The following is a 19423-nucleotide window of genomic DNA, read 5'->3' on the forward strand; positions in this document are numbered from 1 at the left end:
TGTAGTTGCTGTGCTGCCAATTGCGATGCGTTTCAGGTCTTTGCAAACACATGAATCCCAGTCATGCATTGTTGGAAGTGCTCCACAAATTCAAGGAACTTGGGAGGGATTTCAATGCGAAGCTTGCCAGTGCAGGCAAGTTCTTCAAGTTGGTGTGACTTGTTACACACATATTGGTATTTCTTAAAACTGCATGGTTTAATGCAATAAATTCATCACATATGCAAAGAAAATTGCCGATGGTTTAATCACAGTTTCATTATTTACATCCACTGCTGCACCAGACTCTTATCACCGGCTGTAGCGTGCAGTTGGACACTGTGTCAGCATAATGGTTCGTAAGGAGTACATGCAATCTAAACTTTATAAGACAACTTGCAAACCTACTGTATACTTCGTGTCCCAGTTGGTAACAATCAACCGCTACACAGTCTTGGGTAGTAGAAATGAGGCACAAGAACACATGAACATTCCAAGAACAAAAATATATTTGAACTATTTCACAAACATTGTTAAAAGCGCAAGGTTACAAAACATTGCAGATGATTTAGTCTTTGGTTGGGTGGCATGATTGATGCCTGAAATTCACTTCAAATACGTGCCGATGGTAGTGCTCGTGGTCAAAAAAGAGAAAGAAGTTTATCTTTCCCGTGGCACTGCGGCTGGCGCTCTGCAAGGTGGACTACGCCGCACTACTTCAGATGGGACGTCAAAACAGCTGCGCGCCAATTTTCACGTTGGGTAGATACCGCGATTTCCGAAGACTTGTTGCTGCTTGAATGGCACGCTGACGCAACCCTGAAACGTGCCATTTATTTGCAGTTTGTCTGAATGCGCTACCGAAAGGATCAACGATGAGCTCCTCAGACGCCTTCAGGATCCTCATAGCCACCGATTTGCATCTCGGCTATGAAGCGAAGGACGCCGAAAGAAGTAAGCGGGCAAATGCGCGACATTTAGCGAATCGGAAAAAGTTCGCGCAAGCCTTTCGACGCGCGTCTACTTCTACAAAAAGCTGCGATCGCAGAGTAAAGAGCGTTATGTTTCAATAACGATTTCGCGTGGAAGCTACTTGTTACGGATTTTATTTCTGTCTGCATGTCGTGGTCTTGTTATCATAATTGACGATTACTCCTGCCTCTATTACGGGAACATCGTCACCACACCGTCGAGCACATTTCGAGAGTTACCTTATATCGTAAATGTTAGGAAATAAGTCATAGCTTACGCGATGGGAGTGACGTTCACTCGTGTTAATGAGGATAAGGGTAGCTGCAGTGGCGTAACCCGGGGGGAGGGGGCGGGGGGTTGCGCCGGGCACCCCCTGCTTCCGAAATTTCTGCGTATGTTGCCTGCCCAGCCTCCCCTACCCTCTTCTCATCCTTTCCGTTCCTTGTCAAGCGCGTACCCCCCTCCCCCTTGAAAAAGCTTCCCGGCTACGCCACTGGTAGTATGTGCTTCTGTGCAATATGAAGTACGAGATTCGTGACCATTGCGCCGCTTTTCTCTCCTTGCTGCAGAGAACGACTCCATCAGGACGTTCGAGGAAATACTCCAGATCGCGACCCAGCAGAATGTCGATTTCATACTGCTCGGCGGGGACATGTTCCACGACAACAAGCCGCCGCGATGGGTTGAACACGAGACATTACGGTACGTGCGTTGCTCCGTACGTGTGTGTCATCGTGCACCGTTTCGCATTGCCCCAAGACGTAACTTTGGAGGCTTTGACAGAACAGCGTGGGTTTCAAAACCTCACTACGTCAGGACAGCATTCTCACATAATGAGCCGAAAACCGTGACTTCTCATTTTTACGTGTCCTTCATGCTCAGAAACTTGTTTCTGCGAGAACTTAGTACTGCTATATAGGGAAAAAAAAAGAATGAGAAGAGAGACTAAGAAAGAACTGTTGAATAAAAAGAATAAGAGTAATTTGACAAGAACTGTGAAGAATTGAGGCAGGCAGTGCGCACAAAGGACTGCCAATTAATTCATCTGCACTTTCTGGACTAGTTCAAGACCCGCAGTTGTAGCTCGAGTGGCTATAACATCTAGCTGCTGAGCAGGAGGGTGCAGGTTCAATCTTCACCGCGGCAGACACATTTTGCTGGGGATGGAATGCAAAAAACACTCGTGTACAGTACTTTAGGTGGACATTAACCTTTGACTGCCAGGGTATTTTTCACATGCTTGTTCAGTAGACATTTCGTGCTACATAGAAACAGTTTCTTCATCGTCACTTTCTACTGGCGCAGAACACGTCAACAGCTTGCAAATCTCTTCATCTGTCAAAGTGCAGATGGACCTGCCACGCGGGTTTGCCATGGCTGTCTTGCTGAGACAGAGTGACAGAGCACTAAGACGTTTGCTCCACCTGCTATCAAAAGTTTACAAGTTTCATTTGTTTTTACAACCTCACTATATATGGTGCAATAGGTATGCAATGTTCATTTTGGCTCTAGTGGCTTTTAAGAGGCAGGGAATGCGCTGATAAAGTGTAGTCGAACAAGGAATGCCACTTTAAGCCAACATTTCAACACGAGGACTTATCTTCACCAGGGCAGCAGCTGGTTCCCTTAGCAGCATTTTTATGTGCATCTAGCTTACTTTCCTCCTCCCTCAGTGGGGGAAGAGGAGTAGAATAGCTTGGGGCGTGGTGATGTGTAGCTAAGGTAAAAAAAAAATGTAGTGGACGGATCGAAAATGACAGGAAGGAAGGACAAAGGGAAATTTGGAGTCGCTCCAGTGAGAGCAAAGGCAAACAACGGGGGTATCTGCTTTGGGTTCTGCCAACAAGTGGAAATAACCGGAACCAGGAAATAATTTGGTGCCATCTAGTGGCACTGTCACGAAGCAAATAAAGAAAATTAGACAATTACCAGCCATGCAGCTTTGCCAAGACTGCTTCAGTAAGTATATACTAGCACTAATTTATTATCAATTTAGCCAAGTTTTGTTGCAGGTTCCCTTTAATGAAACATTCTTTTTCAGTTTCCCTTTAAGAACACGTGTTACTTTCATTACAGGCTGCTGCGCCAGTACTGTCTTGGCGACAAGCCGGTGCAGTTTGAGATCCTGAGTGACCAGGCAGAAAACTTCGGCTTCTGCGCCTTCCCCAACGTTAACTACGAAGACGCCAACCTCAACGTCTCGCTCCCGGTGTTCACCATCCACGGAAACCACGACGACCCAACGGGGTCCGAAAACCTCAGCATCATCGACGTCCTCGCGACGTCGGGACTCGTAAATTATTTTGGAAAGGTTAGAGTATTTTGAATGCCCTTGACTCCTTTTTTTTTTGGCGTCGAGTTTCCTACAGCAATCACTAGAGAGAAATGCGGCGATGGGAGCTGCAAGTATTGACTATTCTGGAATGACGGGCAGTACATTGATTTAGCTTAACTTGATCCTTCTGACTTGAAATCGCTTTGTGACTTTGCTAACCGACCATTTCCAACGAAATACTGTGACATAAATGCAACAGTTTGCTGTGAATATTTGTGTGCGCAGATACTTACTGCTTTCACACGTTTAGAAGGATAAACCTTAGTAATTATAGCCCCGTGTGAAGCCACAAGTGCAAGGACTAGACAAATCTGTGTACTAGCCCATATTTCTATGGTAGCTGAATGACTGCATTGCCGGTCTAGTGATTTCTGCAGGAAACTTTACAATTTAGGGCGTGCAATTCAAGCAAGCATCCTGCATCAGTTATCAGTTAAGAAATTACCGATACCCGCAGCTAAGAAAAAATAAGTAATTTCCATGCTATGTGGCTCTGCTCGTATTTTTGAAATGGCACAGAAATTTACTGTTCATAACAATTAAAGAAAGGGAACCTGTTTCCCCATTTGCAGTTGCATTCTCCACGCTTCTGCAGCTCGATCAGGATAATGAAGAAAGATTTAAGAGAAAGCAAGAACAGTACACTAGGTTATGTTAGGTTAGGTTATTAGAAAAGAAACACAATGAAAGAAACAGTAGACTTCCTTTCGATAATCCGACTCCGGTTAATTTGATTCTGACCGAAGGTTCCCATTGGCACCCATGCATTTCTACGAGCCGAAAGTTTTATTTTGATCCAAAATGTGCCTTGCCGGATAATCCAAACTTGACCAGTCGACATGCATTTGCCTGACCCCTATGGGGACCCCAGTTATGATACCCTTACTGGCAGAGTTTGTCTTGGCAGAGCTTAGGGGACAGTGAACGCATTGAATGCACGTCATCTCCTGTTGAAAGTGCCTATTTGTGGCCTGCCCTAGGAAGATTTTCACTCAGTAACGGTAGCTCACAATGGCTGATTACGGTATCTACCCAATTATAACGTGCAGCTTCTTTTTTTTTTTTTTCTTCAAGGAAATGGGGCTGAAACCACATTTGTGGCTTTCATACGCTTTGCCGCATAACATGGTTGTATTGCGGCGAATGCTGAGCTTAGGGAACCTGCTGCCACTGTGCGACACATGTTAGACCCTTGCCGACTTTTGTTGCAAGAAATCAGGTGCACGTTACATTTCTACTTTGTTTAGGAGCTTTAACGTTACCTGTGCTTTAGTTTTCTACTTTGGACACATAGAAGGCGGGTGCACGTTTGATTCAGGTGTGTGTTGTGGAAGTTGTGGAAATACTGCCAAATGAATCAGTGGTGTGTTCCGACGTCTTTCTCTGCATCTTATTTAATTCGAGCTGCCAGATGATTCGATCAGTTCTGTAGATCCCGTCAGGTTCGAATTAACGGAAGTCGGCTGTAGTGATTACCTAGTTCGGTCTGCTCGGGGTCTTGCATCTTTAATTTACTCTTCTGTATTCTTTCACCTTCAGTTGCCGTGGCATTCCACTGTTGAGCATTAGGTTGCAGGATTGACTCCCGGCCTTGGTCGCTGCATTCCAGTGGAGCTGGGGAAAAAAAAATTTGCACGCACACACACACACACACTCATGTACTTAGATTTAGGTGCTTGTAAAAGATTTCCGAGTGGTTTAGCATAATGATTTAATCCGGAGCTCCTCCACTACAGTGCCTCTCGTAGCCCACGTGTACCCTGCAGATACGTTAAAACCAATAATTTGCTTCTTTATTTTTATTTTTAGTAGCATTTGAATGGAACATGTTATTGTAAAGTTACATTTTGAAGAATCAGTACATTATGTGATCATGGATTATGCTTATTGCAGTCTTTTCTGAAGGTGAGAGAAAGTTTTATGATAACTGAAGAACTGTTCCGAGAGATTCCCTGTTGCAAGATTGTGCCGTTGTGACGTGGTGGTGACAGCAGTGAAGCGGAAACTATAAGCAGACGATGAACATGCCCGTGCACACATACACGCTGTCTCTCTCTACGCGCACTCACTCACACACAAATGTTACTCTTTGTTCATCTCTGTGTCGTTGCTTTTCTTGTGCCCAATCTACCATGAAAGAAAATCACCAACGTGACCAAGAATTATTTTTGCTTGTGGCAACAGCGAGACAAGTAAACAAAGCTGAGGAGGTGTTTTATTATCTTCTCTTTTTCTTTTACTGCAACAACTTTTATTTTATTTTTATTGAGGTGGAAACTTGGGCCTGTTCGTGTTGCATACTTGAAATATCAGGACAGCTAGCCAATCAGACGAAACACAAGGAAAAAATGGGCATGACTTTCCTTTTTTTTGTGCTTGATCTAAGTGCAGTGGTTCTCAGACATGTTGGCGTGTGTTTTCTATGAGCTTGTCTTCTGTTCTCCGTGAAGCTGTGCATTGAGTCTTGTCATTATTCCACACCAGGTGACAGACCTGACGAATGTGCGGCTATCACCCGTTCTGCTGCGCAAGGGGAGAATGCTTCTGGCTCTCTACGGCTTGGGCTGGATCCGGGACGAGCGGCTACACCGGCTGTTTCGTGAAAGCAAGGTAAGTGTTAAACCTTTGTCGTCGTGAGCATTTACCCACTTTGGATGACTGAGTGTGCAAACAAACACGAACCGCACAAGGAAACATGGACGGGATGTTTCATTGAGTACTACTTGGTGCTTGTTTACACAGTAAGTCATACTAACAGAAGTGCACCACGTAGCTCATCAGGACGTTGTAGGGATGAGGGAAGAAGCCAATGGCACTACGCCTCCGCGCAGTGCCAGCTGCAGCACGATACAAAAGCTTGAGGAAACAATGGGCGACAGCCACGTGTACACTCGGAAAGCATTTATTACGCTTGCGACTAACACTTCAAGCAGGCCATCTAGCTATAGTTTATATCACTGCGAGTTCCCTCGAAGAGAACGCTAGGTAAAGAGGGGCTTTTGACTTACCTGCTGGGGTACAGGCGGCCGTGTCGACCACCACGGCAGAAACGTGGTTGACTAACCACATGGAGGACAAGAAAAGCGGCGGTGGATGCTTTTGCACTCGTCGCTTGTGTTTTGTACGCGCCCTTCCCAGTCTTTTCCCCCCTTCCTCCCACTCTCCATTTCCGATCAAGGGGGTGCAACTCCCCCCTCCCCCACGAAAAAATGTGTGTTTATGCTACTGGAAATTACATGAGTCTCCCAGTGGCACTGATAGTGCTTCCAGCCCTGTGCGCATCCCACGTGGAGGAAGTTCCCCTTTCCCCAAACCTGCATGGTGCACCTGCCCGATGCCAGCAGCCCGTGCCTTGAGACAGGGATTCCCACGGTGTCGTGGTGAAACATATTTACGAACTTTGAGGTTGTTTGAGTCGGAAAAATTTGTGACACCGCACAGAAAGCGCATTAGTAAGAACAAACACATAGTAGTAAGTGATCTGTTTCTGAAAGTTTGTGTATTCCTGATCCTGTTGTTAAGTATGCAGTCTCCAACCAGCGTTGTGCTGTGAATGATTGTTGCAGGAATCGTGTTCTCTAGTGCTTATACTTTAGTGCTTCCATCCGAGGATGCCTGCAGGTCAACTGAAGGAGGAATATATTCCTCTTTGGCACCAAAACGATGTTCAGATTCGCTAAACTCACTGTCGTTTCTTTCTGTAAATTGCATGCTGAGAAAATGTTGCCGTCCTTCCAACGTTTCGTGCCTCGAAAAGCATATACGAATTGTTTGAAGTGCGCCTATAAACACTGCCCTAGCATGTGGACATTGCAAAGTGCAATTATCTGTAGCTGAAGATGTTTCCAACAGGTGTGTGCCTTGGCAGACAACAGAAATGCCAGCACAAGGAAGCGCATGTGTGTGTAAGGTGATTCTCGACATCTGTTCGAAACAATATTTTCGCGTGTTGGGAGGGGACTGACACATGAACGCAAAGGATCAACGGTAGGGGTGTGCAAATGTTGAGTAGTAGATTTCGAATCAAATGTCCAACTGAATAATAATAAAAAGAAGGCGGATATTGAATTGAATATATAATATCAGTAAATTTTCATGAAATTTAATGCTTAAAAATTTTGGGCAAGAAAATATAGTGCTGTACATGCTCAGGAGTCTGCTAGCATTGCGTAACAAGAATGTTGAAAAGCTATCGGTAACTTAGGTGCACAGAAATCAAGATATAGAATGCAGTCTACTCTTACTACTAATGGGAACATCAAATTAGTATGCCACCACTGATTACAGCTCAGTTTTAGTTTAAGAAGGTCTGGAAAATATCTTTTTTATCTCAGTAGAATTTCTGTTGAGTAGAATCAATTTTTTTTCTCTCCGAAACTTAATGAATTAGTGACATTATATTGTACTGAATGCTGATGAGGTTCTCGGTTTAATAGTGGACCTGTGTTTCGTGGCGATCTTTTATTTATTGCACAGGAAGCTTTTTGTTCTGCTTATTAGGAGACAGAAGGGCTGAACCAACTTTATGGCAGTTAGGTTATTGTAAGGCCAATCTGCGTAACAAGTGAAAGGACCGTGCATCACGTGACTTGATCACCGCTCCGCGCGTAGCCAGCACCAACATTAAAGAGCAGGCGCCGTCCGTGCTGTTTTATCCGGCATAATTTGCCACCTGTCAAAGAATCTGAGATCTGGAGAGCCATGGCATGTCCATGCGACACTTGCTTATTATGCACATTAGGTGTTTAGGTGCTCGTAGAGGGGAGATGGCTTGAGCGCACCTGCACAAACCACGTACTACGTCCCGTGACAGTTGCACCTTTCTTTATTTGACATGCTTCACCGCATAACACGGCTGTATTACGAGCAAAGCTGACTAGTGAAGTGTAATTTACCCGGTGAAGGCCAACTTGAGACCGATTTTGTTCCGTTTAACCGGAGTTCACGAAAAGAAGCATTCCGTTTAGCGAAGTTTGTTAACATTGTTCCTATGGATGGCTAAATAATGTTTGTACCCTTGTCCCGTTTATCTGGCATTTCCGTTTAAGGGAGTTTTGTTTAGATATCTGGAGTCCGCCGTACTTGAAAAGTACTTGTACCTGTGAATAGTGACTATTCGATTCGAAAATCGAATCTAATAGGACAGTATCTGATTCCTCATTCAAAATTTTTTAATAGTCGCACATCCCTATTTATTTAGAGCAAAGTTGCATTTTTTTTTCATATAAGTGACATGAGGTAGCCTTGGGCATATTGCATCCAACCTGTCCAGTTGGACTTCTTTTGACCGTATAAAGTAAGTTTCAGTGAGCTGCCTCGTCAATTTTTGACGCGGCTTTGCGACATGTTGCAGGTGCGGATGCTGCGTCCCCGCGAGTGGACTGACAAGTGGTTCAACCTCTTGGTGCTCCACCAGAACCGGGCCAAGCACGGCCTCACTGACTACATTCCCGAGGACTTTCTCGACGAGTTCCTCGACCTGGTCGTCTGGGGTCACGAACACGAGTGCCTCATCGAGCCAGAGTTCAATGGCAGGTGCGTATGTGCCGCAATAACGCACGCATGCTTCCCCGCATGGCTCCTTTGGCTTTGCGCAAAGTGGAACTTGTGGCCGCCGCTAGAACTAGCCACAGTAGCTCATTCCAGTGACGAGAACTCAACCACTCCAGTGCATCGAAATTACTACAGTGCAGCTCTGTGTTGGTCAGGTTGAGCTCCGTGCCACCAGGTAGCGCCACGGTCCCTGCCACTCACATTATTGCCTCTGGTAGTCCGCAAACTGTGTGAAGTTTGTGGACGAACTAAAATTTTCTAGTGTGTTCCTTGTAGGTTCCATGTGACACAGCCAGGCAGCCCCGTGGCCACTTCGCTGTGCCCGGGTGAGGCGGCTCCCAAACACGTTGGCATCGTGGAGATAGCCATGGTCGATGGCAAGAAGTCTCACAAGCTCACCAAGGTATAATGTGCAGCTGTGCATGGGAGCTCGCTTGCTGACATGTAACGCATTTGCGGGTGATTTCAGAAGGCCAGTCAAGTGCGAATCAAACGAGCTGTCATTATCACCTGGCTAGAGTGAGGAGTAGACCTGGGCAGGCTAATCCCGAATTCCAGCGGAAGATTCCGAGAAGGAGGATCAGTATCACAGGCAAACGTTTCGATGTAGAGCAGTGCTTTTCAAATTCGGGGTCATAACTCTTGGAGCCCACTGCCAGAGTAAGGATGTGAGAGGGCACAAAAGATAAACCTAAGCAGTATGCTCAGTCGATCACTTCCAGAGGTGTCACTTCCAGGATGGTTGTTGCTCCATTCTGAGGCATCGTGCCAGACACTAGGTGATGCAAAAGTGAAAATACACTCGAAAGTGATCAACCTAGAAAACTGCTTCTGGTTTCTAGTTTTACCCCAGTCGCATGGGCACTTTCAATTGTGATGGAATCTGATTGGCATCAAATGTATTGATTGTGTTTTTCCCCATTGCGAAAGCTGCAGAAAAGTGTCAATCGCAATAGAGAAATTTGATAATGGTGGGGGCTTAATCACAGTTGGAAGTGCCCGTGTGACACTGGTATTATCTGAAGCTCAGGTCCATTCCCCCGATTTCAGTAATGTTTCACCTACTTTGGTGGTCAGAATCTATATGCAGTCTCCCATATATATGGAACATGGAATTGATGTGAAGTATACAGAACCACGCAGTAATCCACAAGTTGCTTAGGGAAATCAAATCCCATTTAATTTGACTTAGTTTTCTTTTGCGCTTCAGCTCTACTCAGTATGGGCTACCAGTTAGCCTGCTCCCAAGTCTTGCCGGCTGAACTGAACAAGTGTCGTGTGGATGTTTTGTAGCTTGTTAATTCAGAATGACTTCCCGCCTTCACCAGATCCGCCTGAAGACTGTGCGGCCCTATTACATCAAGACGGTGTCGCTGTTTGACCTCGAGGAGAAGATTGCGGCCATGGGCAAACGAAGCGTTGCCAAAACCTTCTCCGAGCACGCACTTGACTTTTGCACCCGTCACATCGAGGACATGATTGAGCAGAGCATCCGTGAGCACTCCAGTGAGTTCAGTCCATAGTGTATTTGCGCGAACACGCCTGTGTCTTTACCGGCGTAACGGATGCACTTGTGTAATAAATTGTAGCCCCCAGCATTGGTCACGGAAAATTGGGACACTGTGTTCTATCCGACACCACCAGACTTGGTGTCGGAAGATGTCATCTGGTCGTTTAAAATGATGGGGATGACCATGTGCATTTTGCATGTCTCTCTTTGATCGTCAAGTGCCGTAATTACCCACTTGTAACGTGCACCTTTTTTTTTCTTTTTCATGAGAAAGAGTCTGACAATTGAAGCATGTAGCTTGCAAAGCTAGGCACGCCATCTGAGATCGCAAACTCAGAGGCTCCGCCTAGGTGCACCGCTCTACATGTCAATGATGCTTTCCTGTGTGCGGTGTGGCAAGAACCAGTGCCTCCACTTCATTCCCTCGCTGCAGCGCACCCTGCAGGGTGCTTTCAAAGCTGGGCGTGACCTCTGAGAGTGCATTGGCGTGGTATTGTCGGGTGATCACTCAATGCGTCGGGCTTCTCGGGCTGGAATCGACCTATCAAGTTCATGTAGATGCCAGCCGGTCGGGCTGATCGAGCGTTGACTCAGGCTGATTCAGCCCTACTGCATGGGGTAAGTTAAACCAGCCCGGCCCAGTTTGCAGCACGGAACTGCTGAGACATCACTATTTGTGCGTAAGCAGCAAGAATGGTGTTAGTAAAGGCAAAGACAAGCCCTGTGCTGTGCAACCACGTCATAAAGACAAGGCCTGTGAAATAGAGCCGTTGCAGACGGCTGCCGGAACTGGAGGTCCACCTAAAACATGTCGATGTCTCCGCCGCCGCCGTCCAGACTCGTGGGAAGTGTGATCATGTAAATGGGGTCACGTTGGGTTTGGTGAGCATCGCTTCTGACTTGACTCGCTCGCGTTGGGTTCGTGCAAATGTAGCCATTTTCGCGTGTCAAATGCCTCCTTGTATACAGCCGACCGTGTTTCTGGTGCTGTGCTAATCTCGTTATCTTCGCATATTGCCAAGAACACGCTGTCAGCTGTACGCTTTGACGGGTTCGTGAAGTCTCGCGAAAGTAACCCTATCTCCTAAAGTCCCCGAGGTCGCCCGAGAACACCACCCCAGCTGCATAATCCGTGCACCATGATGTGTGCTACGTGCTACTCGAAAATGATGGACTTCGTTTGCAGTGCAGCATGCTAGTTGTTCCCTTCAACCAGGCTGCCATTTTGAAAGGTTCACAACAATACGAGTGAGCAAAGTAAAAAACCGAAGCGAAAGACCATCACATTGGAACAGAAGGACGCTGTCGTAAAGGCCGTCATGCCAAGTGCTAAAATGTTTTAGTAAAACATGTTGTGGGGCTAGTTGGTGCATAGCTTTCAATAGATGAAGCGCGAATAGTTACGGCACACAGGAAGGCATGCAGACAGGACAAGGCGCCTTGTCCTGTCTGTATTCCTTCCTGTGTGCCGTCACTATTGGCGCTTCATCTATTGAAAGCCAAAATGATGCATGTCGCACACACTGGAGATTCTCATGCTGTTGTTTCATGAAGATTTCATTGCATACGTGACCACAAAGCCGTAGTCGTCTTTGCATGTTTATAGTTGCGCGCACCTGTGCACATACTGCAGTAAAGGGCATTAATCAACATAATGAAGCAATGGATGCAACGAAGTAATTTCGGCATCCCCTTCAACTTAGTTATAGAGAGTTTCAAGAGTGGTCACCTAGCCTGCTTGCGGTAATCAGGTATTATATACATGCCTAGCAGTCAAGCATTTTGCATATCTCTCTCTGATCTTTTCTCTCTTCATCAAAGCCTCTATCTCTATATTGTAGTCACCCATGCCTTTACTGAATCCACTTCCATCAATCTCTTCCCTTCTTTTTTTCTACAAATGCTCTAAACCTCTCTTGCTTATCTCGACTACCGACCAGTTAATGCTTTACACTCGCAAGACTGAATTGCCACCTGTTTGTTGTAAATGTAAATACTCTGACAAACAAATCTTTCATTATTAAAAAATGCCATGTCTTTCTGTGCACTTCTGTGAACACCACGTCATCCTGACCCTGTATTTTTCATATGATTGAATCTTTATTTTTTTCTGTTACTTTTGCACTGCCTGGTATACTTGAGAATATGCCTCTTCCTAACCGCAGAATTTTTTTTTGCAGGCAGTGGGCCGCAGCCCAAGCTCCCACTCATCCGCCTCCGCGTTGAACACGGCAACGACCATGAGACTTTCAGCCCTCACCTGCTGGCCCGCATGTTTACCGGACGTGTGGCCAACCTGCGTGACATTGTGCTCTTCACCAAGCGACGGGGCACCGTCAACAAGGACAACGGTGCTGTAGACATGAACTGTTTGCAGGAGATTGCAAACCCCGAGGCGCTGGCGCGGTCGCGCGTCGAGGACCTGGTGCGCGAGTACTTCGAGACGGTAGACGACACGCTGCACATGACCGTCCTTACTGACGCGGCGATGCAGCGGGCCATGAACCTGTTCGTGGACAAGGACTGTACCGATGCCATCATGGGGGCCGTCAAGATGCAGGAGGTTGGTGCTTCGAAGAGATGGTTTTAGCATAGCGCTTTGGCTGTTTTTGTCGATGCAATGCAAAATGGCTCCAGCGACGCTATACGCACATTCTCAACAAGACTCTTAACGGAGTGTTTCGCATTGCGAATGCATAGCCAACCCGAGATGCTGTGGCGCCATCTATAAAGTAGACTCTCATTAAATGGAACTTCAAGGGACCAGACAAATTGGTTCCCTTAATCAGGAGTTCCACTTACTGAGAGACAAAGCTTAATACAATTGCATAAGTACAAAACCAACCAACCATGAGGATGGTGTCCCATTTAAGAGGCAGTTCCGTTTAAGTGATTTCCTTTTAGTATCGGGATTCCACTGTATATAGAAATCTAGGCACTTTCCTGGTGACAGTAGCACTTTTTCTTTGGCCTGGAATTGTCAGAACCATTGGCTAATCTCATTAAGGACGAGAAGGCATAGGTAATAGTACTTTGTTCTTGAAGAGAGATGATACTCAGTGAAAGCCGATTTTATCATCTATGTTTTGCAGTCTGAGCAGGTAACGAATGGTAAGATAGAATACAGAGTGAGTTAGATGTGTTCATATCTTGTAGTGCAAAATGGTACACTGGCACACAGAAGGCAAGAAAGAAGGGTAGTGAAAAAAAAAAAGAAGAAAAAGAAAGGGGACGAGACGAGTACATGCAACACGTGTGCTTCTAACAACTGAAAATTTTTCACAAAAAGAATGCGGTTGACTTCCGTTAATTCGACTACATTTAATTAAATTTTACGGTTAATTTGATCTCGTACGAAGGTTCCAGCTGGTGCCCATACATTTCTATGAACCCAAGCTTTCTTTGTTTCGATTCTAAAATTGACCGGCACCAGATAATTCAAACTGTGCTGGTCATGAAGCACGTGCCCAAACCTAATGGGGACCGCACTGGTGACTCCAATAGCGGCAGAGTCCTTCTCAGCGGCACTTGGGGTGCAGTGAATACGTACTCTGAATACAAATACGAATACGTACTCTGAATACGAATGGGTACGTAATCTCCCATTGAAAATGCCTATTTTTGCGAGTCGTCTTGTAGCAGCTTGCTGGAATTATCCAGCACGTGAGTGCGCTAGACGCTTAGTGAAATCTTTTCAAAATGTTTGCACTCCAAAGTGGGGGTGCGGGGCTTACATGAGGGCAAGCCTTACCTGAATAAATGCGGTACCTATTCTAATGTGCAAGGGAACAAATGTTTGCTTTGCAGTAACCGATGTTCAGATCTTGCATTTTCTTTTTTGTTGTAAGCATATGTATACTCGCTGAAACGAAGTTTTGCCACCAGAATATTGTTATATCCATAGATATATATTATATCTATACTTATGCAAATTTTTTGACTTGAAGTGAAGTTGAAGTGAATATAGTAATAGTAAAATAATTTTGAAGTGAGTAGTTTGAGTAGTTTAAGATTTACATAAAGCCTTGACGTGGGATTTGCATAAAACCTAAATAACGTATATGACACCAGCTTTCTCTACGGCCGCCATTTTTCTAACGTAGTGATTGTGGGTCATGTCCGCAAAATTTTAGCGAGACACTGTATGGCATTCAAGATAGTGGATTGATTAAATAGGGAAGGTGACTGTACCGCAGGGTTGTTAAAAAAATCCATTGGCAACTAGTAACTAATCCTTCGTCTTTGGTTTGCTTTGGCTGTGAGCCATGTTAACAGTAATGCAACTTGCTCACTGAAACCAAAACGGTTTTTCAATTTATATTCGCTCATTCCAAATACTTTAAAACTTTCTAATACTGATATTAGAACCTAGATGACTACTATCAAATGGCATAATACTCAACTGAGTGATTGGGAACATTGAATATTCGCACAAGCTAAATTATGTCGATGCTCACTTGTACTGTCTTACAATCATAGAATAAGTTTGATCAGTGACTCTGTAGTAACTAGTGCTACTAGACAAGCTACGTAGTTACTGGATTCGTGATGCACATTACTGGCACAAAGTAAAACGAGGCACCAGACACTACAAACACTGGGCTTAGTTCAGCGTTCGTGGCATTTAGGTTTTGCGCTGGTCACACGTACATAACTCTGTACGCCAATGAAGTTTTTGTTGTGCTTTGGCTTTGCAGGCCCGAGCAGTGACCGAGCTCGGAGACGTTCCCGAGAGCAAGCTGATTGAAGAGATTTCTCAGCTCAAGACGCGCTTTGCAGACCAGCCCGACATCAGTGCCGAGGAGATCGAAAGACGAGTGACACAGGTATCGAACCGTGCTGAACGGCGCAGAGGCTCGGACGACGATGACGACGAGGGCGAGATCAGCCGGATCGAAGACTTTGACGATGACGATGACCCTGCCAGTGTTGCGAACTCAAAGGCATTGCGTGGAAGGGGAAGGGGGACGTCATCCACTAGAAGAGGCCGCGGCAGAGCCAGAGCTGCTTCATCTTCTGCAAACACGTCTTCAACGAGAGCTCGAGGCAGGCAGAAGCGTGTTAACCTATAAATTACACCGTGGTAATATATATATATATATTTTTTGAATGTGGACAGATAACTGTGGGTTATGTAACAAGCTTTTAGAAATTGGTGTGAATTGTCATTCCCAGAGCATTGCACAGTTTGTCAGGCCGTAGTTTAAAAATGCGGCGTGAACAGCATAGGCAAGGGAGAGAAGTTATGAAAACACCGCCGCTGCTTTGTTAAAGTACGCACACCACTCGTGACTGAACAAACCAGCTTGTCAAATAGGAAACAGCAGCTGAGCTGCTCTGTTTGTATTAGCTCGCTCTAAGCAGTTTTGCCTTCCTCCTTTTTAAAATCTTTTTATAAGGTATTGTTTATATAATGTAGCGGTGCAACACTTAGTCAAACCTAAGATGTCAGTTTTGTTAGTTTCAACGTTTCTGTATGATGTAGTTAGAACATCTGCTATATATTTTTCTCGTGAAGTGAGATTCTAATTCCAACATTCCAATAATTCAGCATTTTGTGGCTCCTGGCAGTTTTGGCCACCAGATGTTGGAAACCTGAATTAAAATTATTTCGAGGTGTTTAAAACTTTACAAGCAGTCTTTAGGAAATGAAGGAAAGAAAGAAAAGAACGGTCAGGGAAAATCAGTTTTTAACCGCTTCAGTCTATTTCTTCCCTGAAGGTGTAACCCTACTTCTGAGATAGTAGAGAGAGCATGTAAATGCATGTTATATCGTTGCCATTTTGTCGGTACACAGGTGTGGACTTGTGGACTGCAGCGCTGGTGGTGATGTCTTGTGATGCCAGCCGAACTTGTGCTTATGTCAACCAGCCTGCTTATGCTTTGCCATGCCACTTAGAGCTATACCATTTATTTTGCTAGCTTGGCACAAAGGCTATTTCAGCGACTCGAATTTCTTATTAGCGATATACTTTCTCATGCCAAGAAGTAAGACTCAACGAAAGACCGTTGCTGCACGTTTTGGTTTGAATGCCTCATCACCAGGTGGTGTTGTTGTCCACGTACCTGCCCCATTGTATTCTGCTAAAATGTTAAAGCCAAAATGAACACTACATGCGAGCTAAAAGTGTCTACTGTCACAGTAAAGGTAGCTGCTTGTTCGATAACTGTTTTTTCTTATGAAGTGCCTTTATATGCGAGTTGTTTTTATTTTTTATTTTTGTTGCATTTATCTACACTGATCCTCTGTCCACCAATATGTGAAGTAGTGAGGATAGTTATGTCTTTGTTACTTCAGCAATTTCAGCCTGTAGTGAAAATATTTGAGATTTATGCCTACACCCTCCCCCCCCCCTCCAAAAAAAAAAAAGAGAAGATGTAGCAGTTGTAGTTTGTAGGGAAAATTCTAGCAAGTTATGCTCATGCCTCTCTAAAGAAATGTGTCAGTTGCAGCTTCAGTTTGATTTCCTAATGATGCAGGAGAACCCCGTGAGCAATGCGATAGGTAATGCTTAAATTTTTGTTGCTCAAAAACAAAAGTTCATGTTCTGCAGAAAGGCAACAAGGTGCACATTTACACGTGAGGTGCGAATTGCCATGTCACCTGTTTTGCTTAGCAGCAAGCTTCACGTTTGGGCCAACTTCAATTTCCCTATCCCAAAATACACATGAAATGCATAAATAATCTCATTAGACAACTGATGAACCAATTTGAATAACTTTTTTTTGCATTTAAGATACAATGCTCAATTTCAATTATTGTAGGAAACAAAATTTGAATTTAGGGCCAAACATTGGTAATATTTTAGAAAAGATGTGAAGCCCAAAAATTAGAAATCCCTGATTCTCCACACAAAAAAGCATCTGAAGAGGACAAACATAATGTGCGAGCTTAAACTTTACATAAAATTGTTACAATGTTTACGAGGGTTTTCCAAAAGTCCTACTCACGTGTTAGTGCTATAGTTCAGAGCCATGCATAACACATTGTGTTTGTTTGCTGTAGATGTCCCAGTAGATATAGCTTACACAAGTGTGATATCGTTTTATTTAATTGCTCACTTTGGTGTGAGCTTGATATATGTAACCAAGTCAAAACAGCGGGAAGGATGGGACAATGAAGTACACAAACGCTGAAGCGCCGACCTTCAACTAAAATGTATTGCATGCCGCACTCTCAATACAAATACACAAAAGGGAGAGAGAATTACGTTTTCATTGCAAGGGAATGTCATAATTCCTTTTCCCTTTTGTGTATGTATATTCCGTGCACCGCATGCAATAAACGTTAGTTGAAGCTCAGAACTTTGGCATTTGTGTTCTTACCTAGTTGTCCCACGATTCACGCTGCTTAGACTTCGTAGGTACCAGCTAGCCCACGTCATATGCTTATTTCCTTTCTTATTTTAATTTTTTAATTTTTGCAGTTCTCAAACTTCTGCAAGCAAGTTTGTGACCTAAAGTTTTAAAAATCTGTTCGCTACGTTAAGTAGATTTTAACTGTTTCTTTTCATGCAACATACATGCTCAAATTAGCTGCAGCAGGTGCCAAGCAAAATGACTTCTTTGTTCTTGTCTGTTGAGATATTGCTACTGAGCTAAATAAAGCTTCCTCATAAGTCACAGCACATTTGGTGCTTTCTGCCATGCATCCATGAGAAATATGAGAAAGAACACGAGATTTGATTCTAAGGCCAGGATTATCGTAAAATCCACTCTATAGTGAGCATCCAAACATGGGAAGCTCTTTTGGGGGTTTTCTTTGTTTCGTGGTACATCATCTTTTCATCTGTAAAAGACGAAAAGCTCTTGCCCTGTAGAAAAAGAGAAACGGGGCGAAAAAAAAAGAAAGACTTCAATATTACTCGAGAATGCAGAACACAACCTGGCATACTCACATAACATGCTGGATATTATGATATTTGCTGATGTGTGTATCTGAATATGACATGTAAACGTGTGCCAAGGGTCTTTCCAGTTGAACACTTCTTGTGATGTGCTTCTATAGTTCGGTATTTATGTTGAAACATTACGGCTTTTCGGGCACAATTTTGAGTGTATCGTATCTTTCGTGGGCCTGCCTGACTTTGTTGAGGCAGTAACATATGTTAAGGGTCAATTTTCTTTGAAAGCTGGCATAGTGCCTCGAGTTCAAATTGTGTACAAGGTTTAACACAAGTTGTGTGCAGTGAAAGGCTAGCGCTGCCAGAGGTACCTGCCGCATTATTATCTGCTTCTTTGTGCGTAAATACCTTTGGCGCAAATTTTTGTCGCTGAAAAACTGTAGCCGTTGTTTTTATTGCCACCGTAATTAAAGTTTTGTTGTTGCTCGCTTCTTCGCATTTAGTAAAGATGCGGCTATAAGGGTTCTGAAACGCTAGACAATATCTGTGATGGCCACGTACAGATTTTAATAAGAATGTGCACACTTGCGACTTCAAATGTCAGTGGAAGTTAAATATAGTTTTTTTGTGAGTCTGGCTTACAACGTGCGAGGCAAAGAAAGCGCATAAAATATTGTCACCGTCATCACCCTATCATATTGTCGTGACATTCAGGTCCCTACCGAATCCTACGACTGGTTTCAGATGTGATGTACGAGATTGCCTCCGAAGAGCCAGGCCCGTCGTCCGTACAGCCAAGAACCGATTTTGTTCATGTCACCCGTGTAAAGCCCTACGTTTGTGCCTTTGCGGGGCCATAATCGCTTGCTCTGGGTCGGTGTTCCGACCCCGGCGGCGTAGTATCACGATGCAGAACAGGACGTACAGACCAGAGACGATGACGAAGGAGTGTTGTTGTTGCTGCAGCGCTTCGGCTGCCATGTTCCAGTGTCGGCTGGTGCCTTCAGCATTCGCCTTGCATAAACAACATTCGTCCTTGTCACCGCCTCGCAACAATATAATAAGTATACTGCGAGATAAAAGCCTTGCCTCTAGTTCTTGTATCAGTGAAACCACGTCTGCAAATTTCCTAATCTCATCACATCAGTGCTGTACTTGACTGCTCTTCCCTCCCCTTGGCACCCATTCCTTTATTCGAAGCACACTACCAGTTATCTGCTCTGTGGACTA

The 19423-nt window shown here is 44.6% G+C and overlaps 1 protein-coding gene across 1 annotated transcript; it reads left to right on the forward strand.

Moving 5' to 3' along the window:
* The first annotated feature begins 718 nt into the window (after positions 1 to 718).
* On the forward strand, positions 719 to 18683 carry mre11 (double strand break repair nuclease mre11). Its single transcript, XM_075701652.1, has 9 exons — positions 719 to 933; positions 1521 to 1653; positions 3028 to 3262; positions 5771 to 5896; positions 8640 to 8821; positions 9116 to 9242; positions 10168 to 10345; positions 12530 to 12912; positions 15047 to 18683. Exons 1-9 carry the CDS (start codon positions 855 to 857, stop codon positions 15419 to 15421), a joined length of 1818 nt encoding a protein of 605 aa, XP_075557767.1. The 5' UTR covers positions 719 to 854; the 3' UTR covers positions 15422 to 18683.
* Positions 18684 to 19423: the final 740 nt, after the last annotated feature.

This window comes from Dermacentor variabilis, chromosome 8 (genome assembly GCF_050947875.1).
Source record: "Dermacentor variabilis isolate Ectoservices chromosome 8, ASM5094787v1, whole genome shotgun sequence".
Taxonomy (NCBI): Eukaryota; Metazoa; Arthropoda; class Arachnida; order Ixodida; family Ixodidae; genus Dermacentor; species Dermacentor variabilis.